General features: G+C 44.0%; 1 protein-coding gene across 5 annotated transcripts in view; it reads left to right on the forward strand.

Annotated features, from left to right (window-relative positions):
- Positions 1-24,482, forward strand: part of hycc1 (hyccin PI4KA lipid kinase complex subunit 1) — a 110,801-nt gene that overhangs the window by 28,394 nt on the left and 57,925 nt on the right. For 4 of the 5 annotated variants that reach the window (XM_052015384.1, XM_052015388.1, XM_052015389.1 and 1 more), the window contains exon 2: positions 19,999-20,078. In XM_052015384.1, coding sequence (XP_051871344.1) covers positions 20,028-20,078 — 51 coding nt within the window. In that variant the 5' untranslated portion in view covers positions 19,999-20,027. Of the gene's footprint in view, positions 1-16,933; positions 17,012-19,998; positions 20,079-24,482 lie in introns of all 5 variants that reach the window. The other variant, XM_052015387.1, reaches the window with a different exon arrangement.

Raw genomic sequence — 24,482 nt, forward strand, 5'->3', positions numbered from 1 at the left:
TGTACTCCACCTTGGAGTTGTCCTTCCAAAGTGTACCACCTCACACTTCTCCGGATTGAACTCCACCTGTCACTTCTCAGCCCAGCTATGCATCCTATCAATATCCCTCTGTGAGCTTCGACAGCCCTCCACACTATCCACTACACCATTGATCTTTGTGTCATCTGCAAACTTGCTTACCTACCCTTCCACCCCTTCATCTAAGTCAATAATAAATATCACAAAAAGTAGAGGTCCCAGAACCGATCCCTGTGGGGCACCCCTAGTCACAGCCCTCCAATCCGAATGCACTCCGTCCACCACAACCCTCTGCTTTCTACAGCCAAGCCAATTCTGAATCCACACAGCCAAGCCTCCCCGGATCCCTTGGCCTCTGACCTTCTGAAGAAGCCTACTATGTGGAACCTTGTCAAACGCCTTACTAAAATCCATGTAGACCACATCTACTGCACTATCCTCATCAATCTTCCCGGTCACCACCTCAAAGAACCCTATCAGGCTTGTGAGGCAAGATCTTCCCTTCACAAAGCCATGCTGGCTGTCCCGAATTAGTCCACGATTCTCTAAATGCTCATAGATCCCATCTCTTAGAATCCTTTCCAACAGCTTACCCACCACAGACATAAGGCTCACTAGTCTGTAATTCCCTGAACTATCCCTACTACCTTTTTTGAATAAGGGGACAATATTCGCCACCCTCCAATCCTCCGGTACCATTCCCGTGGTCAATGTGGACTCAAAGACCCTAGCCAACAGTTCAACAATCTCCTTCTTTGCCTCATGAAGCAGCCTGGGGAATATTCCATCAGGCCCCGGGGACTTACCTGTTCTAATATTTTCTAACAGCTCCAACACATCCTCTCTCTTGATATCTACATACTCTAGAACATTACCCTTACCAACACTGTCCTCAGCGTCATCAAGACCCCTCTCCTTGGTGAATACTGAAGAGAAGTATTCATTGAGAACCTCTCCCACTTCCACAGCTTCTAGGCACATCTTCCCACCTTTGTCTTTAATCGGACCTACCTTTACTCTAGCCATCCTTCTGCTCTTCATGTACAAGAGAAAAGCCTTGGGATTCTCCTTAACCCTACTTGCTGAAGCCTTTTCATGCCCCCTTCTTGCTCTCCTCAGCCCCTTCTTAAGTTCCTTCCTTGCTACTCTATATTCCTCACTGTTGTCTCGAAACTAAGTTCTCACTTCTGTCCGCTGTAAAGTAACACAGTGCCACAAAGTCGATTCAATAAAACGCATTTATTAGCAGTGCACCGCTAAGGAGAGGTCTCTTCAGCACTTGTTAAGAGTCGCTTCCCGAGGTCTCTCCGTACAAATGAGCAGACAGAAATTTATACAGATATTGTCCCGCACACTTAATGCATGCAGCGCCGCGAGTTTTTGTCAGGCCACAGAGATCCCGAGACGGACATCTCACCTATTGTCCAGCATAATTGAGTTATAATCAAGAAATTTAAAGACACCCTCATTGTTTAGGACAAGCTTCCCACTCATTGTTTATTGCACCCAGTGCCCCTTATTGTCCAGCTAACGGGACTGAAACCAGGGTTCTGGACACAGTAATTAACACATCCTTTGAGTCAGCAGCTTGCATGCTCTTGTTTGCGAGGTATTTTTTTCTATCAGCTAGAGGTATGGCTACAGTTTTTAACCCTTTACTTCCTCATCACGAGCCCTATCTGATCCTTGCTACTTACACCTTATGTATGCTGTCCTCTTCTTCCTAACTAGTTGTTCCAGCTCCCTTGTCACCCATGGTTCCTTCACCCTGCCATTCCTTCTCTGCCTCACCAGGACAAATTTATCCCTAACATCCTGCAAGAGATCCCTGAACATCGACCACATCTCCATAGTACATTTCCCTTCAAAAATGTCATCATACTTTACACTCTCAAGTTCTCGCCTTATAGCTTCATAATTCGCCTTTCCCCAATTAAATATCTTCCTGTCCTCTTTGCTTCTATCCCTGTCCATGACAATGCTAAAGGTTATGGAGCAGTGGCCACTGTACCCCAAATGCTCACCCACTGAGAGATCTGTCACGTGACCCGGTTCATTACCTAAAACTTGATCTAATATGGCATTCCCTCGAGTCGGCCTGTCAACATACTATGACAGGAATCCGTCCTGGACACACTTAACAATGTCCCCCATATGGGGGACTAGTCCAAAAGGTTAGAGCTCATTGGATACAAAATTGGCTTTGGAAATTGCAAACAGAGGGTTAAGGTGGAGGATCGTATTTGTGATTGAAACTTGTGACCAGTGGTGTACCACAATGACTGGTACTGGGACTGTTACTTTATGTAATATATGTAATATATTTGGATGTGAATGTAGGAGGTATATTTTGTAAGTTTTCAGATGATGTGAAAATTAGTGTTGTTGATAGTGAGGATGATGATAGTGATGAGTTGCTATCATAGGAAGGGCAGATGGAATTTAATCCTGAGTGTGAGGTGATACATCTTGGCAGGACTAATAAGGCTAGGACATACAAAATGAATGGTGAACCACAGGAAGTATAGAGGAGGCACAGTGGTGTAGCAGTTAACGTAACGCTTTACAGCACCAGCGACCAGGGTTCAATTCCCGCCACTGTCTGTAAGGAATTTGTATGTTCTCCCTGTGTCTGCGTGGGTTTCCTCTGGGTGCTCTGGTTTCCTCCCACGTTCCAAAGACATACAGGTTAGGAAGCAGCGGGCACGCTCTGAAGCGTGGCAACACTTGTGGGTTGCCCCCAGAACACTACGCAAAAGATGCATTTCACTGTGTGTTTTGATGTACATGTGACTAATAAACATATCTTAGGAACAAGAGGATCTTGGTGATTAAGAAGGTTCATGGGATATCTGCCTTCATTAGCTTCATTCATTTTTCTTGGAGCATACGAGGCTGGGAGCAACCTGACTGAGGTATACAAAATTATGAGGGGTCGAGATAAGGTGGAATACAGAGGTGTATGAAAACAGAGGGGCATAGATTTAAGGGAAGGAATAGGAAGCTTATAGGGGATCTGAGGTGGTTGGATTCTGGAACACACTGCCTAAGGGGGTGATGGAGGCAGTGACTCTCAAAATGTGTAAGTACCTAGATGAGTGCTTGAGTATTCAAGGCATAGCAGGCTCTGGGTCAAGGGTTGGAAAATTGGATCAGTTTCCATAGAACCATAGAAAACTACAGCACAGAAACAGGCCATTCAGCCCTTCTAGTCTGTGCTGAAACATTATTCTGCTAGTCCCATGTACCTGCCCCGATCCCATACCCCTCCAGACCTCTCTCGTCCATGTATCTATCCAATTTACTCTTAAAAGTTAAGAGCGAGCCCGCATTTACCACATCAGATGGCAGCCCATTCCACACTCCCACCACTTTTTGAGTGAAGAAGTTCCCTCTAATGTTCCCCCTAAACCTTTCCCCTTTCACCCTAAAGCCATGTCCTCTCGTACTTGTCTCTCCTAATCTAGGTGGAAAAAGCCTATTTGCATTAACTTTGTCTATGCCCCTCATCATTTTGTAAATTTCTATCATATCTCCCCTCATTCTTCTCCACTCCAAGGAATAAAGTCCTAACATGCTCAACCTTTCCCTGTAACTCAACTCCTGAAGACCCGGCAACATTCTAGTAAATCTCTGCACTCTTTCAGTCTTACTGACATCCTTCCTGTAGTTCGACCAGAACTGCGCACAATATTCTAAATTTGGTCTCACCAATGACTTATACAATCTCACCAAAACATTCCAACTCCTATACTCAATACTTTGATTTAAAAATGCCAGGATGCCAATAGCCTTTTTTACAACCCTGTCTACCTGTGACTCTACTTTCAGGGAATTATGTATCTGAACTCCCAGATCCCTTTGTTCCTCCGCACTCCTCAGTGCCCTACCATTTACTGTGTATGTCCTCCCTTGATTTGTCCTTCCAAAATGCAACACCTCACACTTGTCTGCATTAAATTCCATCTGCCATTTTCTGGACCATTTTTCCATTTGGTCCATATCCCTCTGCAAGCCTTGAAAGCCTTCCTCACTGTCCACTACACCTCCAATCTTAGTGTCATCCACAAACTTACTAATCCAATTTACCACATTACCTTCTAGATCATTGATATTATACAGCAAACAACAATGGCCCCAACACAGATCCCTGAGGCACACCACTAGTCACAGGCCTCCAATCTGAGAAACAACCATCCACAACCACTCTGTCTTCTCCCACTCAGCCAATTTCGAATCCAGTTTAAAACCTTTCCATGGATACCCATTGACTGAACCTTCTGAACTAATCTCCCATGTGGGACCTTGTCAGACGCCTTACTAAAGTCCATGTAGACAACATCCACAGCCTTACCTTCATCTACTTTCTTAGTGACCTCCTCAAAAAAACTCCACAAGATTCGCTAAACACGATCTACCACGCACAAAGCCATGCTGACTATCCTTAATCAACCCTTGGCTGTCCATATACTTATGTCCTATCTCTCAGAACACCTTCCAATAATTTACCCACTACTGATGTCAGGCTCACTGGCCTGTAATTACCTGGTGTACTCTTCAAGCCTTTCTTAAACAATGGAACAACATGAGCTGTCCTCCAGTCCTCTGGCACCGCACCCGTGGCTAAGGACATTTTAAATATATCTGCCAGGGCCCCTGCAATTTCTACAGTAGTCTCTCTCAAGGTCTGAGGAAATATCTTGTCAGGCCCTGGGGATTTATCTACCTTTATTCGCCGTAAAGCATCAAGTACCTCCTCCTTTTTGATCTCTATATGTTCCATGATACTAGTGCTTGTTTCCCTTCCTTCCATATCCACGATGCCAGTTTCCTGAGTAAATACTGATGCAAAAAAACTGTTTAAGACCTCCCCCATCTCCTGAGGCTCCACACATATACGACCACTCTGATCTTCTAGGGGACCAATTCTGTCTCTTACTATCCTTTTGCTCTTAATATACCTGTAGAAACCCTTTGGATTTACCTTCATATTATCTGCCAAAGCAGCCTCATGTCTTCTTTTTGCCTTCCTGATTTCCTTTTTTACTATATTCTTACATTTCCTATACTCTTCAAGTACCTCATCCGTCCCTAGTTGCCTCTACCTGCTATACACCTCTGTCTTTTTCTTAACCAGCTCACCAATATCCCTTGAAAACCAAGGTTCCCTATGCTTGTTACCTTTGCCTTTCATCCTGACAGGAACGTACAAACTCTGCACTCTCAAAATTTCATCTTTGAAGGCTTTCCATTTACTGAGCACATCCTTGCCAGAAAATAACTTACCCCAATCCACCCTACCTAGATCCTTTCTCATTTCCACAAAATTGGCCTCTCTCCAATTTAGAACCTCCACTCGAGGACCAGACCTATCTTTATCCATAATTATCTTGAAACTAATTGCATTATGGTCACTGGACCCAACATGCTCACCTACACATACTTCTGTCACCTGACCTGCCTGGTTCCCCAATAGGAGATCAAGTATTGCATTCTCTCTCGTTGGTACCTCTATATATTGATTTAGAAAACTGTCCTGAACACATTTGACAAATTCCAAGCCATCCAACGCTTTCGTAGTGTGGGAGTCCCAGTCAATATGTGGAAAGTTAAAATCCCCTACTATTACAACTTTCTGTTTCTTACATTGGTCTGCTATCTCCCTACAGATTTGTTCCTCCAATTCTCTCTGAGTATTGGGTGGTCTATAATACAACCCTATTAGTGTGGCCATACCTTTCCTGTTCCTCAGCTCCACCCATAGGGCTTCTGTAGATGAGCCCTCCGGGCTGTCCTGTCTACGCACAGCTGTGATCTGTTCCCTGACCAGTAATGCCATTCCTCCCCCTTTCATCCCTCCCCCTGTATCACGTCTGAAACAACGGAAGCCCGGAACATTAAGCTGCCAGTCCTGCCCGTCCTTCAACCATGTCTCACTAATAGCAATAACATCGTAATCCCATGTGCCAATCCACGCCCTAAACTCATCCGCCTTACCTACAATACTCCTTGCATTGAAATAGGTGCACCTGAGAACATTACTATCATGTACAAACCTTTGATTTCTGTCCATACCTGCAGACTTCGCATGATCATTTTCCTCCTCACTTTCTTCTTTAACACTCTGGTTCCCCTCCCCCTGCAAATCTAGTTTAAACCCACCGATGGATGGATACTTAATGATTGGCATGAACATGATGGGCCAAATGGCCTCTTTCTATGCTTCATGATTCAGATTCAATACCCGTAGATCTGCTGTGTAGGCTGCTGCAGTGGTTTGTTCGTCTAATAACGTAAAGCTGACCAGCTGTTCTGGAGTCCAGAGTTTCTAGGCAAATTCAAGTGCAATGAATGGCTGAAGCACTTTGTTTACTGTTTCCTGCAAAATCTAAATCCAGTTTCAGGCTCGTACAGTTCAAATATATGAAGCCAATATTTTGAATGGAAATAGATGGCACCATTGATATAAAGTCTATTCTGGAAGAATCGCTGCTTCTGTAAACTGCTGGTTCAGTGCCAGATTAAATATCAGAGATCAGTGGCCAGCACTGTTTTTCTTTTGTGAATTAGCTGCAACTTACAACATTGAAAATCAACTTTGAGGAAGAAAAATTCTGAAACTAAAGCTTAATTGTCTCTAAGTAATTTTTGTTAAATGGTTGCTCTGTTCATTGGTGCACAATATATAGCCTGCAGGCCATGTCTAGCCCATAAGATATTTCTTTCCAGCTCATCTGGAAAGAAAAATCTGTTTTTTATTTAGAAAATGTTTTTTATGGGTGGGGGTCAAAGTGAGTGGCCATCTAAACAAATTAAAATTCTATCTGAGGTTGGGAGGATGAAACTTTTATATTGTTTCAATTAGTTTTCAATTTATTTGTACAGTGTTGAATGATGGGATATTCTTTTGATGAATACCTAAACTTCAATTGAGGTCCCAGACCTGAAACATTAACTTTCTTTTTCCACAGATGTTGCCTGACCTGCTGAGTGTTTCCAGCATTGCCTGTTTTATTAACTTGACAGGACTGTTAAAGGCCAGAATGAGTCCCTGCATTTGAAATGAGGAGACATTATTGGCCAAGAGTTGCTTGATAGCAATTTCCAATAATTTGGGTTTTAATAAATTGTAGCATGTACACATTCAAAATTGTGATTTAGCATATTAGTATTTGATTATTTTTAACAAAATACATCTTGTAAGTGACGCTCAGAAGTGATTTGGAATGTCAAGTTGACATTGCTCCAGTTGTATCAAGAAGGTATCACTTGAAGAGGTTCATTCATTTAAGTAGCTTTTAAGCTGATTAAAATGGGATACAAATTTGCCGTAAGTACCTTCTCCTAAATTTATTACTGTTGCAGAATTACATGGCTTTAAAGCATGCATTTACATTTTTAGTGGTTTCAAAAAGATTGCGCTTTAGTTTTGAAAATTATTTTTGTTCATATAATGCAAATGCAATCAAGTATGTTAAAGTAATTGTTATGAAAATCAATAACTGATTTCCTTCGTTATCAAAAACGTGGTGCACTAGTAGAGCTGCTGCCTCAAAGCTCAAGTGATCTGGATTTGATCCTGACCTCTGGTGCTGTGTGGAGTTTGCACATCCTTCGTGACTGTGTGCATTTCCTCCAGGTCATCTTGTTCCTTCCCATATTCCAAAAATGTGTGGGTTGGTAGGTTAACTGGCTACTCTAAGTTGTCCTAAGTGTGCAGATAACAAGTCTGGGAAGAATTTGATGGGGATGTGGTCTCTGTACTCTGGGCAGGTCCCAGCAGATTGGAAGACAGTGAATGTTAAGCCACTGTTCAAAAAAGGATGTAGCAAAAGGCAGGTAACTATAGGCCAGTTAGCTTAACATCTGTAGTCGGGAAAATGCTTGAAGCTATCATGAAGAAATAGCGAGACATCTGGATAGAACGAGGTTATAGACTCAGCCAGCTCCATCACAGGAAGGATGAATGGAGTTGGGGTAATGTATTAGCATGGATAGAGGATTGGTTAATCAATAGAAGGCGGAGAGTTGGGATAAATGGGTGTTTCTCTGATGGCAATCGGTAGTGAGCAGGGTGCCGCAGTGGTCATTGCTGGGCCCGCAACTGTTCACAATATACATTAATGATTTGGAAGAGGGGACCAAGTGTAGCCTATCTAAGTTGCTGATGACACCAAATTGAGTGGAAAACCAAATTGCGCAGAGGATGCGGAGAGTCTGCAGAGAGATTTAGATAGGTTAATTGAGAGGGCAAGGGTCTGGCAGATGGAGTACAATGTTGATAAACGCAAGGTCATCCACTTTGGAAGGAAAAATAGAAGATCAGATTATTATTTAAATAGTGAAAGATTGCAGCGTGCTGTTGTGCAGAGGGACGGGAGTGCTTGTGCATGAATCGCAGAAGGTTGGTTTGCAGGTGCAACAGGTTATCAAGAAGGCAAATGGAATGTTGACATTCATTGCTGGAGGGATTGCATTTAAGAGCAGGGAGATTGTGCTGCAACTGTACAGGGTACTGGTGAGGCTGCACCTGGAGTACTGCATGCATTTCTGGTCTCCTTACTTGAGGAAAGATATACTGTCTTTGGAGGCAGTGCAGAGGAGGTTCACTAGGTTGATTCTGGAGATGAGGGGGTTAGCCTATGAGGAGAGATTGAGTCACCTGGGACTATACTCACTGGAATTCAGAAGAATGAGAGGGGATCTTATAGAAACATAAAGTTATGAAAGGGATAGATTATATAGAGGCAGGAAGGTTGTTTCCACTGGTAGGTTAGACTAGAACTAGGGGACAGAGCCTCATGATTCGGAGGAATAGATTTGGGATGGAGATGAGGAGAAACTGCTAGCCCACTACCACCCCGCCCCCCCCCCCCCCCCCCCCCCCCCAGAGTGTTGTGAATCTGTGGAATTCTCTGCCCAGGGACGCAGTAGAGGCTACCTCATTAAATATATTTAAGACACAGTTGGATAGATTTTTGCATAGCAGGGGAATTAAGGGTTATGGGAAAAAGGCAGTCCACGGCCAGATCAGCCATAATCTTATTGAATGGCGGAGCAGGCTCAACGGGCCAGAAGGCCTTCTCCTGCTCCGATTTCTTATGTGGATGTTTAAAACTATTGTAAGTAAATAAATAAAACAAATTATTACATTTTTTTAAAACCATATTAACTAAGAAAACAAGTAATGAAAACATTAAGCTAAACCAAATTTTTTTTAAAAAACTATCTTTCCATCTTTAGGATTTGCAGGGCTGCAGAGAAGTATTGAAATCAATGGGTCACTGATCTTGCACCAGGCCTAATTGGCACAAGGTCTGAGAGGTGATTTCTTCAGCAAGATAGAATTCCAGTACAGGGCTCAATGTGGAGCCTTGGTGTAGAGTGAACTGATAGATTTGTAATGTGATTTTGTCATGGGTATGGGATATATGTTTGACAGTACATGTCGAAGTTCCAGGCTTGCTTCTACTTAAACTGTTGGCACTTACTTGTAAGCTCCAGTCCCATAAATTATCTTAATGAAGTGATTGAAGAACATTTTAAAGAAATGAATGAATGACTTAGCAAGCACAGTAAGAGCCCTCTTCTCCAACCCCTAAACTCCTTTTCCTCCTAGCGTGTGTGCACAGTGCAAAAAAAAACACACAGGAGGAGGATGTTGTGCACAGGAAAGGTAAGAAGGAATTGCTCTTGGCTGTTTCCAAATGCATTGGAACTACATCTAACAAAATGACTGATGCAGTTTCAACTTTGAGTCCATGTGCCATAAGAAGCAGTCCTTGGTTAACAGAAAATAGGGACTAAATATCTTTTGGATCATCCTCTTCAAAATGAGTGGGTTAACTCTTCCAGCACCAGGTCTAATTTCCTCCAGTGCAACTGCTAGAAAATTCACTCAAGTCTGTTCAGAGTCCCATGATAATAATGCAGTCAGGGAATTGGTGAAGTTTGGCTAGCAAGTTTGGAACTCTTACATTTGCACAGGAATTTTGAATTTGATGGTACTTGCAGTGAAATTCGCTGACATTTACAAATTCCAAATTAAGAAGTTTTTGTGCACCTGCTGATTTATGAAAATCAAGCTTTTTAATTGTGAAGACAACAGATTTTAGGTACTGATGACTGCTGAAATTGGATCTTTACATGCTCATAAAAGGACAAATCGTTGTATTAACATTTACATTACTTTTTCTAGTTTAATGCTGAAAATTGTTGCATTTTAGTGCACCTTAATTGAAATATATGGATGGCTTCCACAGCATATGTAAGGTTTAGTAAGCTAAAATCAAACAGCACCCTTGACGGTTATAAAGAAGCAAGATAAGAACTCAAGAGAATTAGGAAAGCCAGGAGGGGCCATGAAAAGTCCTCGATAAGTAGGATTAAAGTGAATCCCAAGGCTGATTGGCTTATTAACAGCAGCAAATAAAGGTAAGGCAAGTATAAGCGGAGCATCCATTTTGGGAGCAGCCAGTGTTGGAGTGGGGAGCTGAGGCTTTGGTTGAAGAGGCGAAAGTAAGTCTCCGGTAAGTTTTTCTGTCTTTCTTTGATTTGGTGTTCCCTTTAGTGCAGAGTAATGAGAATGGCTCCAGAGTCAGTGGTGTATTCAGCTTGTAAGATGTGGGAGTTCTGGGAGACATTCACTCTCCCTAATAACTACATCTGCACGAGGTGCATCCAGCTGCAGCTCCAGTTCCCAGGTCTGTAAGGAGCTGCAGCTGGATGACCTTCGGCTCCTACGGGATACTGAGGAGTACATAGACAAGAACTACAGGGAGGCAGTCACTCCGAAGCTGCAGGAGGCAGGTAGATGGGTGACTGTCAGGAGAAGGACGGAGAATAGGCAGGTAGTGCAGAGAACCCCTGTGGCCGTTCCACTCAATAACAGGTATACCGCTTTGGATACTGTTGAGGGAAACAACTACCAGGGGCAAGCCGCAGTGACCAGGTCTCTGGCATTGGGCCTGGTCGTGTGGTACAGAAGGGAAGGGGGGTGAAGAGGAGAGCGGTAGTGATAGGGGATTCCATCGTAAGGGGGGCACAGAGGAGGTTCTGTGGACATGAAAGAGACTCCTGGATGGTATGTTGCCTCCCTGGTGCCAGGGTCAGGGACGTCTTGGATCGGGTCCACAGCGTTCTAAAGGGGGATGGTGAAGAGCCAGAGGTCGTGGTACATATTGGTACCGATGACGTAGGAAGGAAAAGAGCTGAGGTCCTATAGAGGGAATATAGGGATTTAGGTAGGAAGCTGAAAAGGGTAGTAATCTCTAGATTGCAGCCTGTGCCACATGCCAGTGAGGTAAGAATAGGATGATTTGGCAGATGAATGCATGGCTGAAAAATTGGTGTAGGCGACAGGGTTTCAGATTTGTTGATAATTGGGATCTCTTCTGGGGAAGGTACGACCTGTACAAAAGGGACAGGTTGCCACTGAACTGGAGGGGGACCAATATTCTTGTGGGCAGGTTTGCTAGAACTGTTGGGGAGGGTTTAAACTAGTTTGGCAGGGGGATGGGAACCAGAGTGATAGGTCAGAGGTTGGTTCATTCACAGTACAAGTAGATGCAGAGTGTAGAAAGACTGTGAGAAAGGATAGGCCGTTGAAAGAGTAAAATTGCGGTCAGGTGGATGGGCTGAAGTGTGTCTACTTTAATTCGAAGTATCGGGAACAAGGCTGATGAACTGAGGGCGTGGGTAAGTACATGGGACTATGACGTGGTGGCCATTACAGAGACTTGGCTGTCGCAAGGGCAGGAATGGCTGCTGGATATTCCAGGGTTTAGATATTTCAAAAGGGACAGGGGTGGAGGTAAAAGAGATGGGGGAGTGGCTTTGCTGATCAGGGACAGTGTCACAGCTGCAGAAAGGGAGGATGTCCTGGAGGAATCATCCACTGAGTCAACGTGGGTGGAAGTCAGAAACAGGAAGGGAGCGATCACTCTATTGGGAGTATTCTGCAGAGCCCTCCAATAGCAGCAGAGATGCTGAGGAGCAGATCAGGAGGCAGATTTTGGAGAGGTGCAAAAATAACAGGGTTGTTGTCATGGGTGATTTCAACTCTTCTAATATTGATTGGCACCTCCTTAATGTAAAGGGGGTAGATCTACTAACCCCTTTAAATGTAAATCTACTTTTCATGATTTTTATTAATGACCTGGATGAGGGGGTAGAAGGGTGGGTTGGCAAGTTTGCAGATGACACAAAAGTTGGTGGTGTGGATAGTGTGGAGGATTGTCGAAGATTGCAGAGGGACATTGATAGGATGCAGAGCTGGGCTGAGAAGTTGCAGATGGAGTTCAACCCGGAGAAGTGTGAGGTGGTACACTTTGGAAGGACAAACTCCAAGGCGGAGTACAAAGTTAATGGCAGGATTCTGGGCAGTGTGGAGGAACAGAGGGATCTGGGGGTTCATATCCACAGATCCCTGAAAGTTGCCTCACAGCTGGATAGGGTAGTTAAGAATGCTTATGGGATGTTAGCATTCATAAGTCGTGGGATCGAGTTTAAGAGCTGCGACATAATGATGCAGCTCTGCAAAACTCTGGTTAGACCACACTTAGAGTACTGTGTCTGGTTCTGGTTGCCTCATTATAGGAAGGATGTGGAAGCGTTGGAAAGGGTGCAGAGGAGATTTACCAGGATGCTGCCTGTTTTAGAGAGTATGGATTATGAGGAGAGACTAAGGGAGCTAGGGCTTTACTCTTTGGAGAGAAAGAGGATGAGGGGGGACATGATAGAGGTATACAAAATATTAAGAGGAATAGATAGAGTAGATAGCCAGCGTTCTTTCCCAGGGCATCAATGCTCAATACAAGAGGGCATGGCTTTAAGGTAATGGGGGGGGGGGGGGGAGTTCAAGGGGGATATCAGAGGGAGGTTTTTTACCCAGAGGGTGGATGGGGCGTGGAATGCATTGCCTGGGGCGGTGATGGAGGCAGGTACATTGGTCAAGTTCAAGATAAGCACATGGAAGAATTTAAAATAGAGCGATATGTGGGGAGAGGGGGTTAGATAGTTTTAAGGCGAGGTTTAAATGTTGGCACAGCATTGTGGGTTGAAGGGCCTGAGTTGTGCTGTACTTTCTTTGATTCCATGAGATGGGGCAGAGTTTGTTTGGTGTGTACAGGAAGGATTCCGGACACGGTATGTGGACAGGCTGACTAGAGGAAAGGCCATACTGGACCTGGTACTAGGCAATGAGCCTGATCAGGTTTCAGATCTCTTCATGGGAGAGCATTTTGGAGACAGTGACCATAACTCCTTGATCTTTACCGTAGCCTTGGAGAGGGATAGGAGCAGACGATATGGGAAAGTATTTAACTGGGGGAGGGGGAATTATGATGCTATTAGGCAGGAACTTGGGAGTGTAAATTGGGAACAGATGTTCTTGGGGAAGTGCACAGTGGAAATGTGGAGGTTGTTTAAGGAATACTTGAATGGGGCTCTGGGTAGGTTTGTCCCATTGAGGCAGGGTAAGGATGGTAGAGTGAAGGAACTGTGGTTGACACGAGATGTAGAATATCTTGTCAAGAGGAAGAAAGAAGCTTACCTGAGGTTTAGAAAGCATGGATCAGACAGGGCTCTGGAGAGTTACAAGGTAGCCAGGAGGGAGCTTAAGAATGGACTTAGGAGAGCTAGAGGGGGGCGTGAGAAGTCCTTGGCGAGTAGGATCAAGGAAAACCCCAAGGTGTTCGACACGTATGTGAAGAATAAAAGGATGACTAGAGTGAGGGTAGGACCGATCAGGGAGAAAAGAGGAAATGTGCCTGGAGTCGGAAGAGGTAGGGGAGGTCCTTAATGAATACTTTGCTTCAGTATTCACCAAAGAGAGAGACCTTGGCGTTTGTGAGGATGGCGTACAACAGGCTGATATGCTAGGGCATGTCGATGTGTGGTAAGGGGATGTGCTGGAACTATTGGAAAAACATTAGGATAGATAAGTCACCAGGGCCGAACAGGATATATCCAAGGTTATTACGGTAAGTGAGGGAAGAGATTGCTGTGCCTTTGGTGACGATCTTTGCGTCCTCACTGGCTACAGGAGTAGTGCCAGATGATTGGAGAGTGGAAAATGTCCTTCCTTTGTTTAAGAAAGGAAGTAGGGATAACCCTGGGAATTACAGACCAGTGAGTCTTACTTCAGTCGTGGGCAAATTACTGGAGAAGATTCTTAGAGACAGGATTTATGGGCATTTAGAGAAGCGAAGTCTGATTAGGGACAGTCAGCATGGCTTTGTGAGGGCAGGTCGTGCCTCATGAGCCTGATTTGAGGATGTGACAAAGCACATTGATGAAGGTAGAGCAGTGGATATGGTGTACGTGGATTTTAGTAAGGCATTTGATAAGGTTCCTCATGGAAGACTTATTCAGAAAGTCAGGCATGGGATCCAGGGAAACTTGGCTGTGTGGATTTAGAATTGGCTCGCCCATAGAAGACAGAGGTGGTGGTAGATGGAGAGTATTCTGCTTGGAGGTTGGTGACCAGTGGTGTTTCGCAGGGATCTGTTCTGGGACCCGTGCTCTTTGTGATTTTTATAAATGACTTGGATGAGGATGTAGAAGGGTGGGTTAGTAAGTTTACTGATGATACAAAGGTTGGGGGTGTTGTGGATAGTGTGGAACGTTGCTGTAGATTACAACAGGATATTGCTAGAATGCAGAGCTGGGCTGAGAAGTGGCAGATGGAGTTCAACCCAGATAAGTGTGAAGTGATGCACTTCGAGAGATCGAATTCAAAGGCAGAATACAAGGTTATAGGGCAGGCACGGTAGTGTAGTGATTAGCGTAATGCTTTACAGCGCCAGCAACGCGGGTTCAATTCCCTCACTGTCTGTAAGGAGTTTGTACGTTCTCCCTGTGTCTGCGTGGGTTTCCTCCCACATTCCAAAGACGTACAGGTTAGGAGTTGTGGGCATGCTATGTTTGCGCCAGAAGCGTGGCGACACTTGCGGTCTGCCCCCAGAACACTACGCGAAAGGATGTATTTCACTGTGTGTTTCGATGTACATGTGACTAATAAAGATCTCTCTCTCTTAATGGCAGGACTCTTAGCTGTGTGGAGGAACAGAGGGATCCTGGGGTCCATGTCCATAGATCCCTCAAGCTTGCCACACATTAGTTGGGGTATTGAATTCAAGAGCTGCAAAGTGTCAGACCACCCTTGGAGTATTGTGTTCATTTCTGGTCACCTCATTATAGAAAGGATGTGGAAGCTTTAGAGAGGGTGCAGAGGAGATTTTACAGGATGTTGCCTGGATTTGAGAGCATGTCTTATGACGATAGGTTAAGCAAGCAGTGGCTTTTTTCTTTGGAGAGAAGGAAGATGAGAGGTGGCTTGATAAAGGTGTACAGGATGATAAGAGGCATCGATTGAGTGGACAGTGAGAAACTTTTTCCTAGGGCGACAATAGCTAACACGAGGGGACATAATTTTAAGGTGATTGGAGGAAGGTATAAAGGGGATGTCGGGTAATTTTTCTGCACAGAATGGTGGGCGCATGGAACGCACTGCCTGCGGAGGTTGTGGGGGCGGATACATTAGGGACATTTAAGAGACTCTTAGACACATGAATGATAGAAAAATAGGAGGCTATGTGGGAGGGAAGGTTAGAAAGATCTTAGCGCAGGATAAAATGTCAGCACAATATTGTGGGCTGAAGGGCCTGTACTGTGCTGTAGTGTTGTATGTTCTAAGGCATTCTATACATACATCAAGAACAAGAGGATAACTAGGGAGGGGGGTAGGACCACTTAAGGATAAAGGAGGGAACATGTGCTTGGAGGTGGAAGATGTGGGAGAGGTCCTAAATGTACTTTGCATCAGTATTTACCAAGGAGAAGGACATGGAGAATAGGGAGATCAGTGTGGATCATGCTAATATGTTGGGGCATTTTGTGATAATGAAGGAGTAGTGTTGGGACTCTCTTTTAAAAAAAAGACATCAAGGTGGATAAGTCCCCAGGGACTGATGGGATATACCCCAGGTTGTTGAGGGAGGCAAGAAATGAGATTGCTGGGGCCTAGACCTAGTTCTTTGTGTCCTCTCTAGCCATAGGCGAGATTCCGGAGGACTGACAAATAGCTTCTGTTGTTCCATTATTCAAGAAAGGAAATAAGGAAAATACTGGAAACTATAGTCCGGTGAGTCTCATGTCAGTAGTAGGGAAGTTACTGGAGAGGGTTCTAGGGAATCGGATTTATTAGCATTTGGAAAACCATGGCCTAATTGGGGGTGGTCAGCATGGTTTTGTGCGAGGCAAGTTGTGTCTTACTAATTTGACTGAGTTTTTCGAGGAGGTGACGAAAGTGATCGGTGAAGGTCGAGCTGTAGATGTTGTCCACATGGATTTTAGTAAGGCATTTGACAAGGTCCCTTGCAGGAGGTTCATCCAGAAGGTTTAGATGCATGGGATCCACGGTGTCTTGGCTGTTTGGGTTCAGAACTGGCTTGTCCGTAGAAGACAGGGTAGCGGTGAATGGGATTTATTCAGTCTGGAGGTCTGTGACTAGTGGTGTTACACAGGGATCTGTACTGGGATCTGTGCTGTTTATGATGTATATAAATGACCTGGATGAAAATGTAGATGGGTGGGTTAGTAACTTTGCAGACAATACGAAAATTGGTGTGGATAGCGTCGGAAACTGCCAAAGGATACAGCAGGGTGTGGATCAGATGCAGATATGGGCAGAGAAATGGCAGATGGAGTTTAACTTGGCCAAATGTGAAGTGTTGCACTCTGGGATATCAAATGTAAAGGGACAATACACTGTTAATGTCAAGATCCTGCACAGGTTGATAGGGTGGTAAAGAAGGTGTATGGCACGCTTGCAACAAGTTGTGTCACAGCTTTATAAAACTCTGGTTAGGCTGCATCTGGAGTATTGCATTCAATTTTGGTTGCCCCATTACAGGAAGGATGTGGAGGCTTTGGAGAGGGTGCGAGGAGGTTTACTAGGATGCTGCCTGGATTAGAGGGCATGTGCTATAAGGTGAGATTGGACAAACTTGGGTTGTTTTCTCTGGAGTGGCAGAGATCTGATAGAGGTTTATAAGATTATAAGAGCCATACAGTAGATGGCCAGTATCTTTTTCCCAGGGTTGTAATATCTAATACCATAGTATTAAACATTTAAGGTGAGGGGGGTAAGTTCAGAGGAGATGTGTGGAGCAAGTTTTTTTTTAACAGAGAGAGTGGTGGGTGCCTAGGATGCGCTGCCAGGGGTGGCGGTGGAGGCAAATACGATAGAGGTGTTCAAGAGGCTCTTGGTTTAGGTTTATTATTGTCACTTGTACTGAGGTACAGTGAAAAGCTTGTCTTACAAACCGACCGTACAGGTCAATTCATTACACAGTGCAGTTACATTGAGTTGGTACAAAGTGCGCTGATGTAGTACAGGTAAAAACAATAACAGTGCAGAGTAAAGTGTCACAGCTACAGAGAGTGCCGTGCAATAAGGTGCAAGGTCACAACAAGTGACGTGAGGTCATAGTCCATCTTGTATAAGGGAACCGTGCAATAGTCTTATCACAGTGGGGTAGAAGCTGTCCTTGACTCTGGTGGTATGTGCCCTCAGGCACCTGTATCTTCTACCTGATGGAAGAGGAGAGAAGGGAGAATGTCCTGGGTGGGTGGGGTCTTTGATTATGCTGGCTGCTACACCAAGACAATGAGAGGTATAGTCCAAGGAGGGGAGGCTGGTGTCCGTGATGCACTGGGCTGTGTCCACAACTCTGCAGCTTCTTGCGGTCCTGGGCAGAGCAGTTGCCGTACCAAGCCGTGATACATCCAGATAGGATGCTTTCTATGATGCATCGGTAAAAGTTGGTGAGAGTCAAAGGGGACAAACCAAATTTCTTTAGCTTCCTGAGGAAGTAGAGGTGCTGGTGAGCTTTCTTGGCTATGGCATCTACGTGATTTGACCAGGACAGGTTGTTGGTGATGTTCACTCCCAGGAACTTGAAGCTCTCAACCCTCTCGACCTCAGCACCATTGACGTAGATGGGTGCGTGTACACCGCCCACTTTCCTGAAGTCAATGGCCAGCTCTTTTGTTGACATTGAAGGAAAGGTTGTTGTCATGACACCATTCCACTAAGCTCTTTATCTCCTTCCTGTACTCCGGCTCATCGCTGTTTGAGATACGGCCTACAACGGTGGTATCATCTGCAAACTTGTAAATGGAGTTAGAGCAGAATCTGGACACACAGTCGTGAGTGTATAGGGAGTAGAGTAGAGGGCTGAGGACGCAGTCTTGTGGGGCACCAGTGTTGAGAATAATCGTGCCGGAGGTATTACTGCCTATCGTCACTGATTGTGGTTTGTTTGTTAGAAAGTCAAGGATCCAATTACAGAGGGAGGTGTTGAGTCCTAGGGGATATGGAGGGATATGGACGTCAAGTAGGCAGAAGGGATTAGTTTAGTTGGGCATTTGGTTATTTATTTAATTTGTTCCACACAACCTCGTGGGCTGAAGGGTCTGTTCCTATGCTGTACTGCTCTATGTATACTTCCGAATGGAGATTGCCACTATTCAAAAATAGAGCAGTTATTTTAAATGAATGTAATCAAGAAATAAAACAGGTTTTTACTCGCTATGTTTTCACTCCGGTTTTAAGCATTTGTGTGCCTGCTTATCCTGTTGTAGTTCCCTTTTGACTTGCTAAACATTTAAATGCTAGATTCTGGCAGTTGTTTTGTTCAGTGTCATGTTATTGCAAGTGCTAATGCAGGAAGTTTAAACAGGAAATTGCATTAATAATGATACAAGTTATAACCTTGCCTGATGTTTTGGGTGTGTCTTTGAGCAGAGGCTGGGTGGTTACGCAAGAAAAAAATTAAAAATACAAGTTTAAAGAATTCTGGCCTTAACTGACAGGTGCAAGTTGTTCATGCCATTTTCTTTGAAATTGTGGGGTACATTTTGATTTCAAACTCCTTCAGTTGTAAGAATGTTTTTGAAACAATGTAATGGGTGTGTTTAAATACTTCAATACCCATCCCCACAATTAATAAAACTAAAGGCAAATAAACTAGTTGCTCATTAACTAGCTATTTTCCCCAAGATCAAATTAAATTGCTGAATGGTACATTATCAAATCCAGAATTATAACAGTAACAGAAATCAGCGGAGAAGCCCATCCAAAATAAATGGAAAGCAGTTCAAATGTGGACTTTCCACATGGTATCAGAATGCCCTATTGCATCATACTCCAATCTGATTTTTGGCTGTATCATTTCATATCTAAAATTAAAGCACTATTGCCATATACTTGTGTCTGGCTTCTATGAGGGCAAAGAGCTACAAAAATACCACAGTACAGCAGCAGTTAAAGGTTTGCTTTACAAATATTCAATAAATATGTTTAATTTGAAGTCTTTAATTTTTTTAAACTTTGAAATTTGGCTAAATTTTACTGCAAGGTTATTGTTGAAATTGGATTTTCTTACTCAGTATTCAAAATGAGCTCCAGTGGAAGTAATGGCGTGGTTTTTGCTGGTTCTACAATTCCCAACATTCATCTATTTCTGCCACGCATAGTCAAACACAAGTCCCAAGCATACTGAATAATAAATGCTAAGTATCTGTGAATACGCTCTTCATTGGACTTTCCTAGGAGTCCAGTAGCATAGCTCAGTCTACCTGAGATTTCCCAATGGTTGCACTCGTGACGGGTTAGGTTGAGGGAGAGGGTGGGTCAGGAAGAAAATTTGGCTCTGCTCCCATATGTTTCAAGTGTATACAATTTTAGTGTGCTTGAGTGCTAAATTGATGCTGGCATAACATTAATTATTTTAAGTACTTGAAACTACCCATTACAAGTGAAGTTTAGTTTCTTGGATTTTTGTTTTTGCAATGATAGTATCCCAATTGTTGAAGAATATAAAGACAGCTCAATTTTTTCTGAATGCTCCAAGTTAAATTGTTGTAATTACTTCTGAACCCATGATTCTAATCCTGGCATGTTCCCTTTTAAAGGTTGAATTAAGTGGAGCAAATGTGAGAAGATGCTGGCAGCAGACAAAGGGGTGGTGGAGGAATGGCTCTCAGAATTTAAGGTATCCTTTCCATCATTTAAAGAAGGCATTGTTTAAAATTGAAACAGTTTAGCTATTTTGGGCAGAACAATTTATTCAATGAATAGTTTATACCTCATTAAAGAATATGCAATTACTAATAGCAATCTCAAAGATGTGTTAGGACTGCTGGTAATGTGAGCAACACTAAATGACAAATGAATGAACAAAGGCATCATGAAAATTTGCTTTGTAAAAAAAAAATGAGGGAAGAAAATGCATATTCAAAGTGATCTCCAAGACTACTTAAATAATAAGTGTCAAATATATGTTGAGAGTTTATTGACCAATGTTTGCAGTTTATTCCCTTCATTTCTGAACTTTCAACATTTATTTAAATAGTAATGAATGTGAACTATTGGATATTACATTGAATATGCATATTGCTCTATCAGCAATCAGTTTAAAAAAAATTAAACTTTGCTGCCTTTGTTCATGCATTGTTCACCTTTGCACAACTTAAAAATAGTAGAGGCAATTGCACCTTATTGTATGCCTCTAAGGGGATTGTGCAAGATTTAGCTTAATTTTCAGTTTTATTTATCAGCATAAGTAATTAATCTGTATATTACATACAGTTGTAAACAGCCCATTCATTTACCAGTGGTTTTATACTTGCATGCAAGACATAATACATTAGAACACTACAGCACAATACAGGCCCTTCAGCCCACAATGTTGTGCCGACATTTTATCCTGCTCTAAGATGTATCTGATCCTTCCCTCCCACATAGTCCCCTATTTTTCTATCTTTCATGTGTCTATCTAAGAGTCTCTTAAATGTCCCTAATGTATCTGCCCCTACAACATCTGCCAGCAGTGCATTCCATGCACCCACCACTTTCTGTGCAAAAAAACTGACCCCTGACATCCCCCTTATACCTTCCTCCAGTCACCTTAAAATTATGTCCCCTCGTGTTAGCCATTGTTGCCCTGGGAAAAAGTCTCTGACTGTCCACTCGATCTGTGCCTCTTATCATCTTGTACACCTCTATCAAGTCACCTCTCATCCTCCTCCTCTCCGAAGAGAAAAGCCCTAGCTCGCTCAACCTATCCTCATAAGACATGCTCTCCAATCCAGGCAATATTCTGGGAAATCTCCTCTGCACCCTCTCTAAAACTTCCACGTCCTTCCTATAAAGAGGTGATCAGAACTGAACACAATACTCCAAGTGTGGTCTGACCAGAGTTCTATAGAGCTGCAACATCAGCTCGCAGCTCTTGAACTCAATACCCCGACTAATGAAGGCCAACATCCCATACACCTTCTTAACAACCCTATCGACCTGCACGGCAATCATGAGGGATCTATGGACGTGGAGCCCAAGATCCCTCTGTTCCTTCACACTGCTAAGAGGCCTGCCATTAACCTTGTATTCTGCCTTCGAATTTGATCTCCCAAAGTGTATCACTTCACACTTATCCAGGATGAACTGCAGCTGCCACTGCTCAGCCCAGCTCTGCATTCTATCAATATCCTGTTGTAATCTACAGCAACCTTCTACACTATCCACAACACCCCCAACCTTTGTATCATCAGCAAACTTACTAACCCACCCTTCCACATCCTCATCCAAGTCATTTATAAAAAATCACAAAGAGCAGGGTTCCCAGAACAGATCCCTGCAGAACACCACTGGTCACCGTCCTCTAGGGAGAATACTTTCCATCTCTCACCACCCTCTGTCTTCTATGGGTGAGCCAATTCTGAATCCACACAGCCAAGTTTCCCTGGATCCCATGCCTCCTGACTTTTTAAATAAGCCTTCCATGAGGAACCTTATCAAACACCTTACTAAAATCCATGTACACCACATCCACTGCTCTACCTTCATCAATGTGCTTTGTCACATCCTCAAACAATTCAATCAGGCTTGTGAGGCACAACCTGCCCCTCTCAAATCCATGCTGACTGTCCCTAATCAGCCTATGCTTCTCTAAATGCCCATAAATCCTGTCTCTAAGAATCTTCCCCAGTAATTTGCCCACCATTGAAGTAAGACTCACTGGTCTATAATTCCCAGGGTTATCCCTACTTCCTTTCTTAAACAAAGGAAGAACACTTGCCATTCTCCAATTATCTGGCACTACCTCTGCGGCCAGTGATGATACAAAGATCGTCGCCAAAGGCACAGCAATCTCTTCCCTCGCTTCCCATAATAACCTTGGATATATCCTGTTCGGCCCTGGTGACTTATCTATCCTAATGTTTTTCAAAAGTACCAGCACATCCTCCTCCTCACATTGACATGCCCTAGCGTATCAGTCTGTTGTACGCCATCCTCACAAACATCAAGGTCTCTCTCTTTGGTGAATACCGAAGCAAAGTATTCATTAAGGACCTCCCCTACCTCTTCCAACTCCAGGCACGTTTCCTCTTTTATCCATGATTGGTCCCACCCTCACTCAAGTCATCCTCTTATTCTTCACATACGTGTGGAACATCTTGGGGTTTTCCTTGATCCTACTCGCCAAGGACTTCTCATGCCCCCTTCTAGCTTTCCTAAGTCCATTCTTAAGCTTCCTCCTGACTACCTTGTAACTCTCCAGAGCCCTGTCTGATCCATGCTTTCCAAACCTTAGGTAAGCTTCTTTCTTCCTCTTGACAAGATATTCTACATCTCGTGTCAACCACGGTTCCTTTACTCTACCATCCTTACCCTGCCTCAATGGGACAAACTTATCCTGAGCCCCATGCAAGTATTCCTTCAACAAACTCCACATTTCCACTGTGCATTTCCTCAAGAACATCTGTTTCTATTTACGCTCCCAAGTTCCTGCCTAGTAGCATCATAATTCCCCCTACCTCAGTTAAATACTTTCCCATATCGTCTGCTCCTATCCCTCTCCATGGCGATGGTAAAGGTCAAGGAGTTATGGTCACTGTCTCCAAAATGCCCTCCCACCAAGAGATCTGAAACCTGATCAGGCTCATTGCCTAGTACCAGGTCCAGTATGGCCTCTCCTCTAGTCGGCCTTTCCACATACTGTGTCAGGAATCCTTCCTGTACACACCGAACAAACTCCATCCCAACTATCCCCTTTACACTAAGGAGGTGTCAATCAAGGTTAGGGAAGTTGTTATCACCCATGACAACAACCCTGTTATTTTTGCACCTCTCCAAAATCTGCCTCCTGATCTGCTCCTCAGTGTCTCTGCTGCTCTTGGGGTGTCTGTAGAATACTCCCAATAGAGTGATCGCTCCTTTTCTGTTTCTGACTTCCACCCACACTGACTCAGTGGACAATCCTTCCAGGACATCCTCCCTTTCTACAGCTGTGACACTGTCCCTGATCAGCAAAGCCACTCCCCCATCTCTTAACCTCCGCCACTGTCCCTTTTGAAACATCTAAACCTCGGAATATCCAGCAGCCATTCCTGCCCTTGCGACAGCCAAGTCTCTGTAATGGCCACATAGTTCCACATACTTACCCACCCACGCTCTAAGTTCATCACCCTTGTTCCTGATATTTCTTGCATTAAAGTAGACACACTTCAGCCCATCCAAATGACCGCAGTTTTGCTCTTTCAGCTGCCTATCCTTTCTCACAGTCTTTCTACACTCTGCATCTACTTGTACTGTGAATGAACCAACCTATCACCTATCACTCTGGTTCCCATTCCCCCGCCAAACTAGTTGGAAACCCTCCCCAACAGTTCTAGCAAACCTGCCCACAAGAATATTGGTCCCCCTCTAGTTCAGGTGTAACCCATCCCTTTTGGACAAGTCATATCTTCCCCAGAAGAGATCCCAATTATCAATAAATCTGAAACCCTGCCCACTGCACTGATTTCTCAGCCACACATTCATCTGCCAAATTATCCTATATTTACCTTCACTGGCACATGCAGCAATCCAAAGATTACTGCCGTTTGAGGTCCTGCTTTTCAGCTTCCTACCTAACTCGCTATATTCCCTCTTCAGGACCTCACCTCTTTTCCTACCTATGTCATTGGTACCAATATGTACCACGACCTCTGGTTGTTCACCCTCCCCCTTCAGAATGCTGTGGATCCGATCTGAGACGTCCCTGGCTCTGGCACCAGTGAGGCAACATAGAACAGTACAGCACATCACAGGCCCTTCAGCCCACAATGTTGTGCCGACCTTTTAACCTCGCCTAAGACTATCTAACCCCCTTCCTCCCACATATCCCCCTATTTTAAGTTCCTCCATATGCTTATCTAACAATCTCTTGAATTTGACCAATGTACCTGCCTCCACCACCGCCCCAGGCAGCTAATTCCATGCCCCAACCACTCTCTGGGTAAAAAACCTTCCTCTGATATCTCCCTTGAACTTCCCACCCATTACTTTAAAGCTATGCCCTCTTGTATTGAGCATGGGTGCCCTGGGAAAGAGGTGCTGGCTGTCTACTCTATCT

This window comes from Pristis pectinata, chromosome 5 (assembly GCF_009764475.1).
Source record: "Pristis pectinata isolate sPriPec2 chromosome 5, sPriPec2.1.pri, whole genome shotgun sequence".
NCBI classification, from domain to species: domain Eukaryota; kingdom Metazoa; phylum Chordata; class Chondrichthyes; order Rhinopristiformes; family Pristidae; genus Pristis; species Pristis pectinata.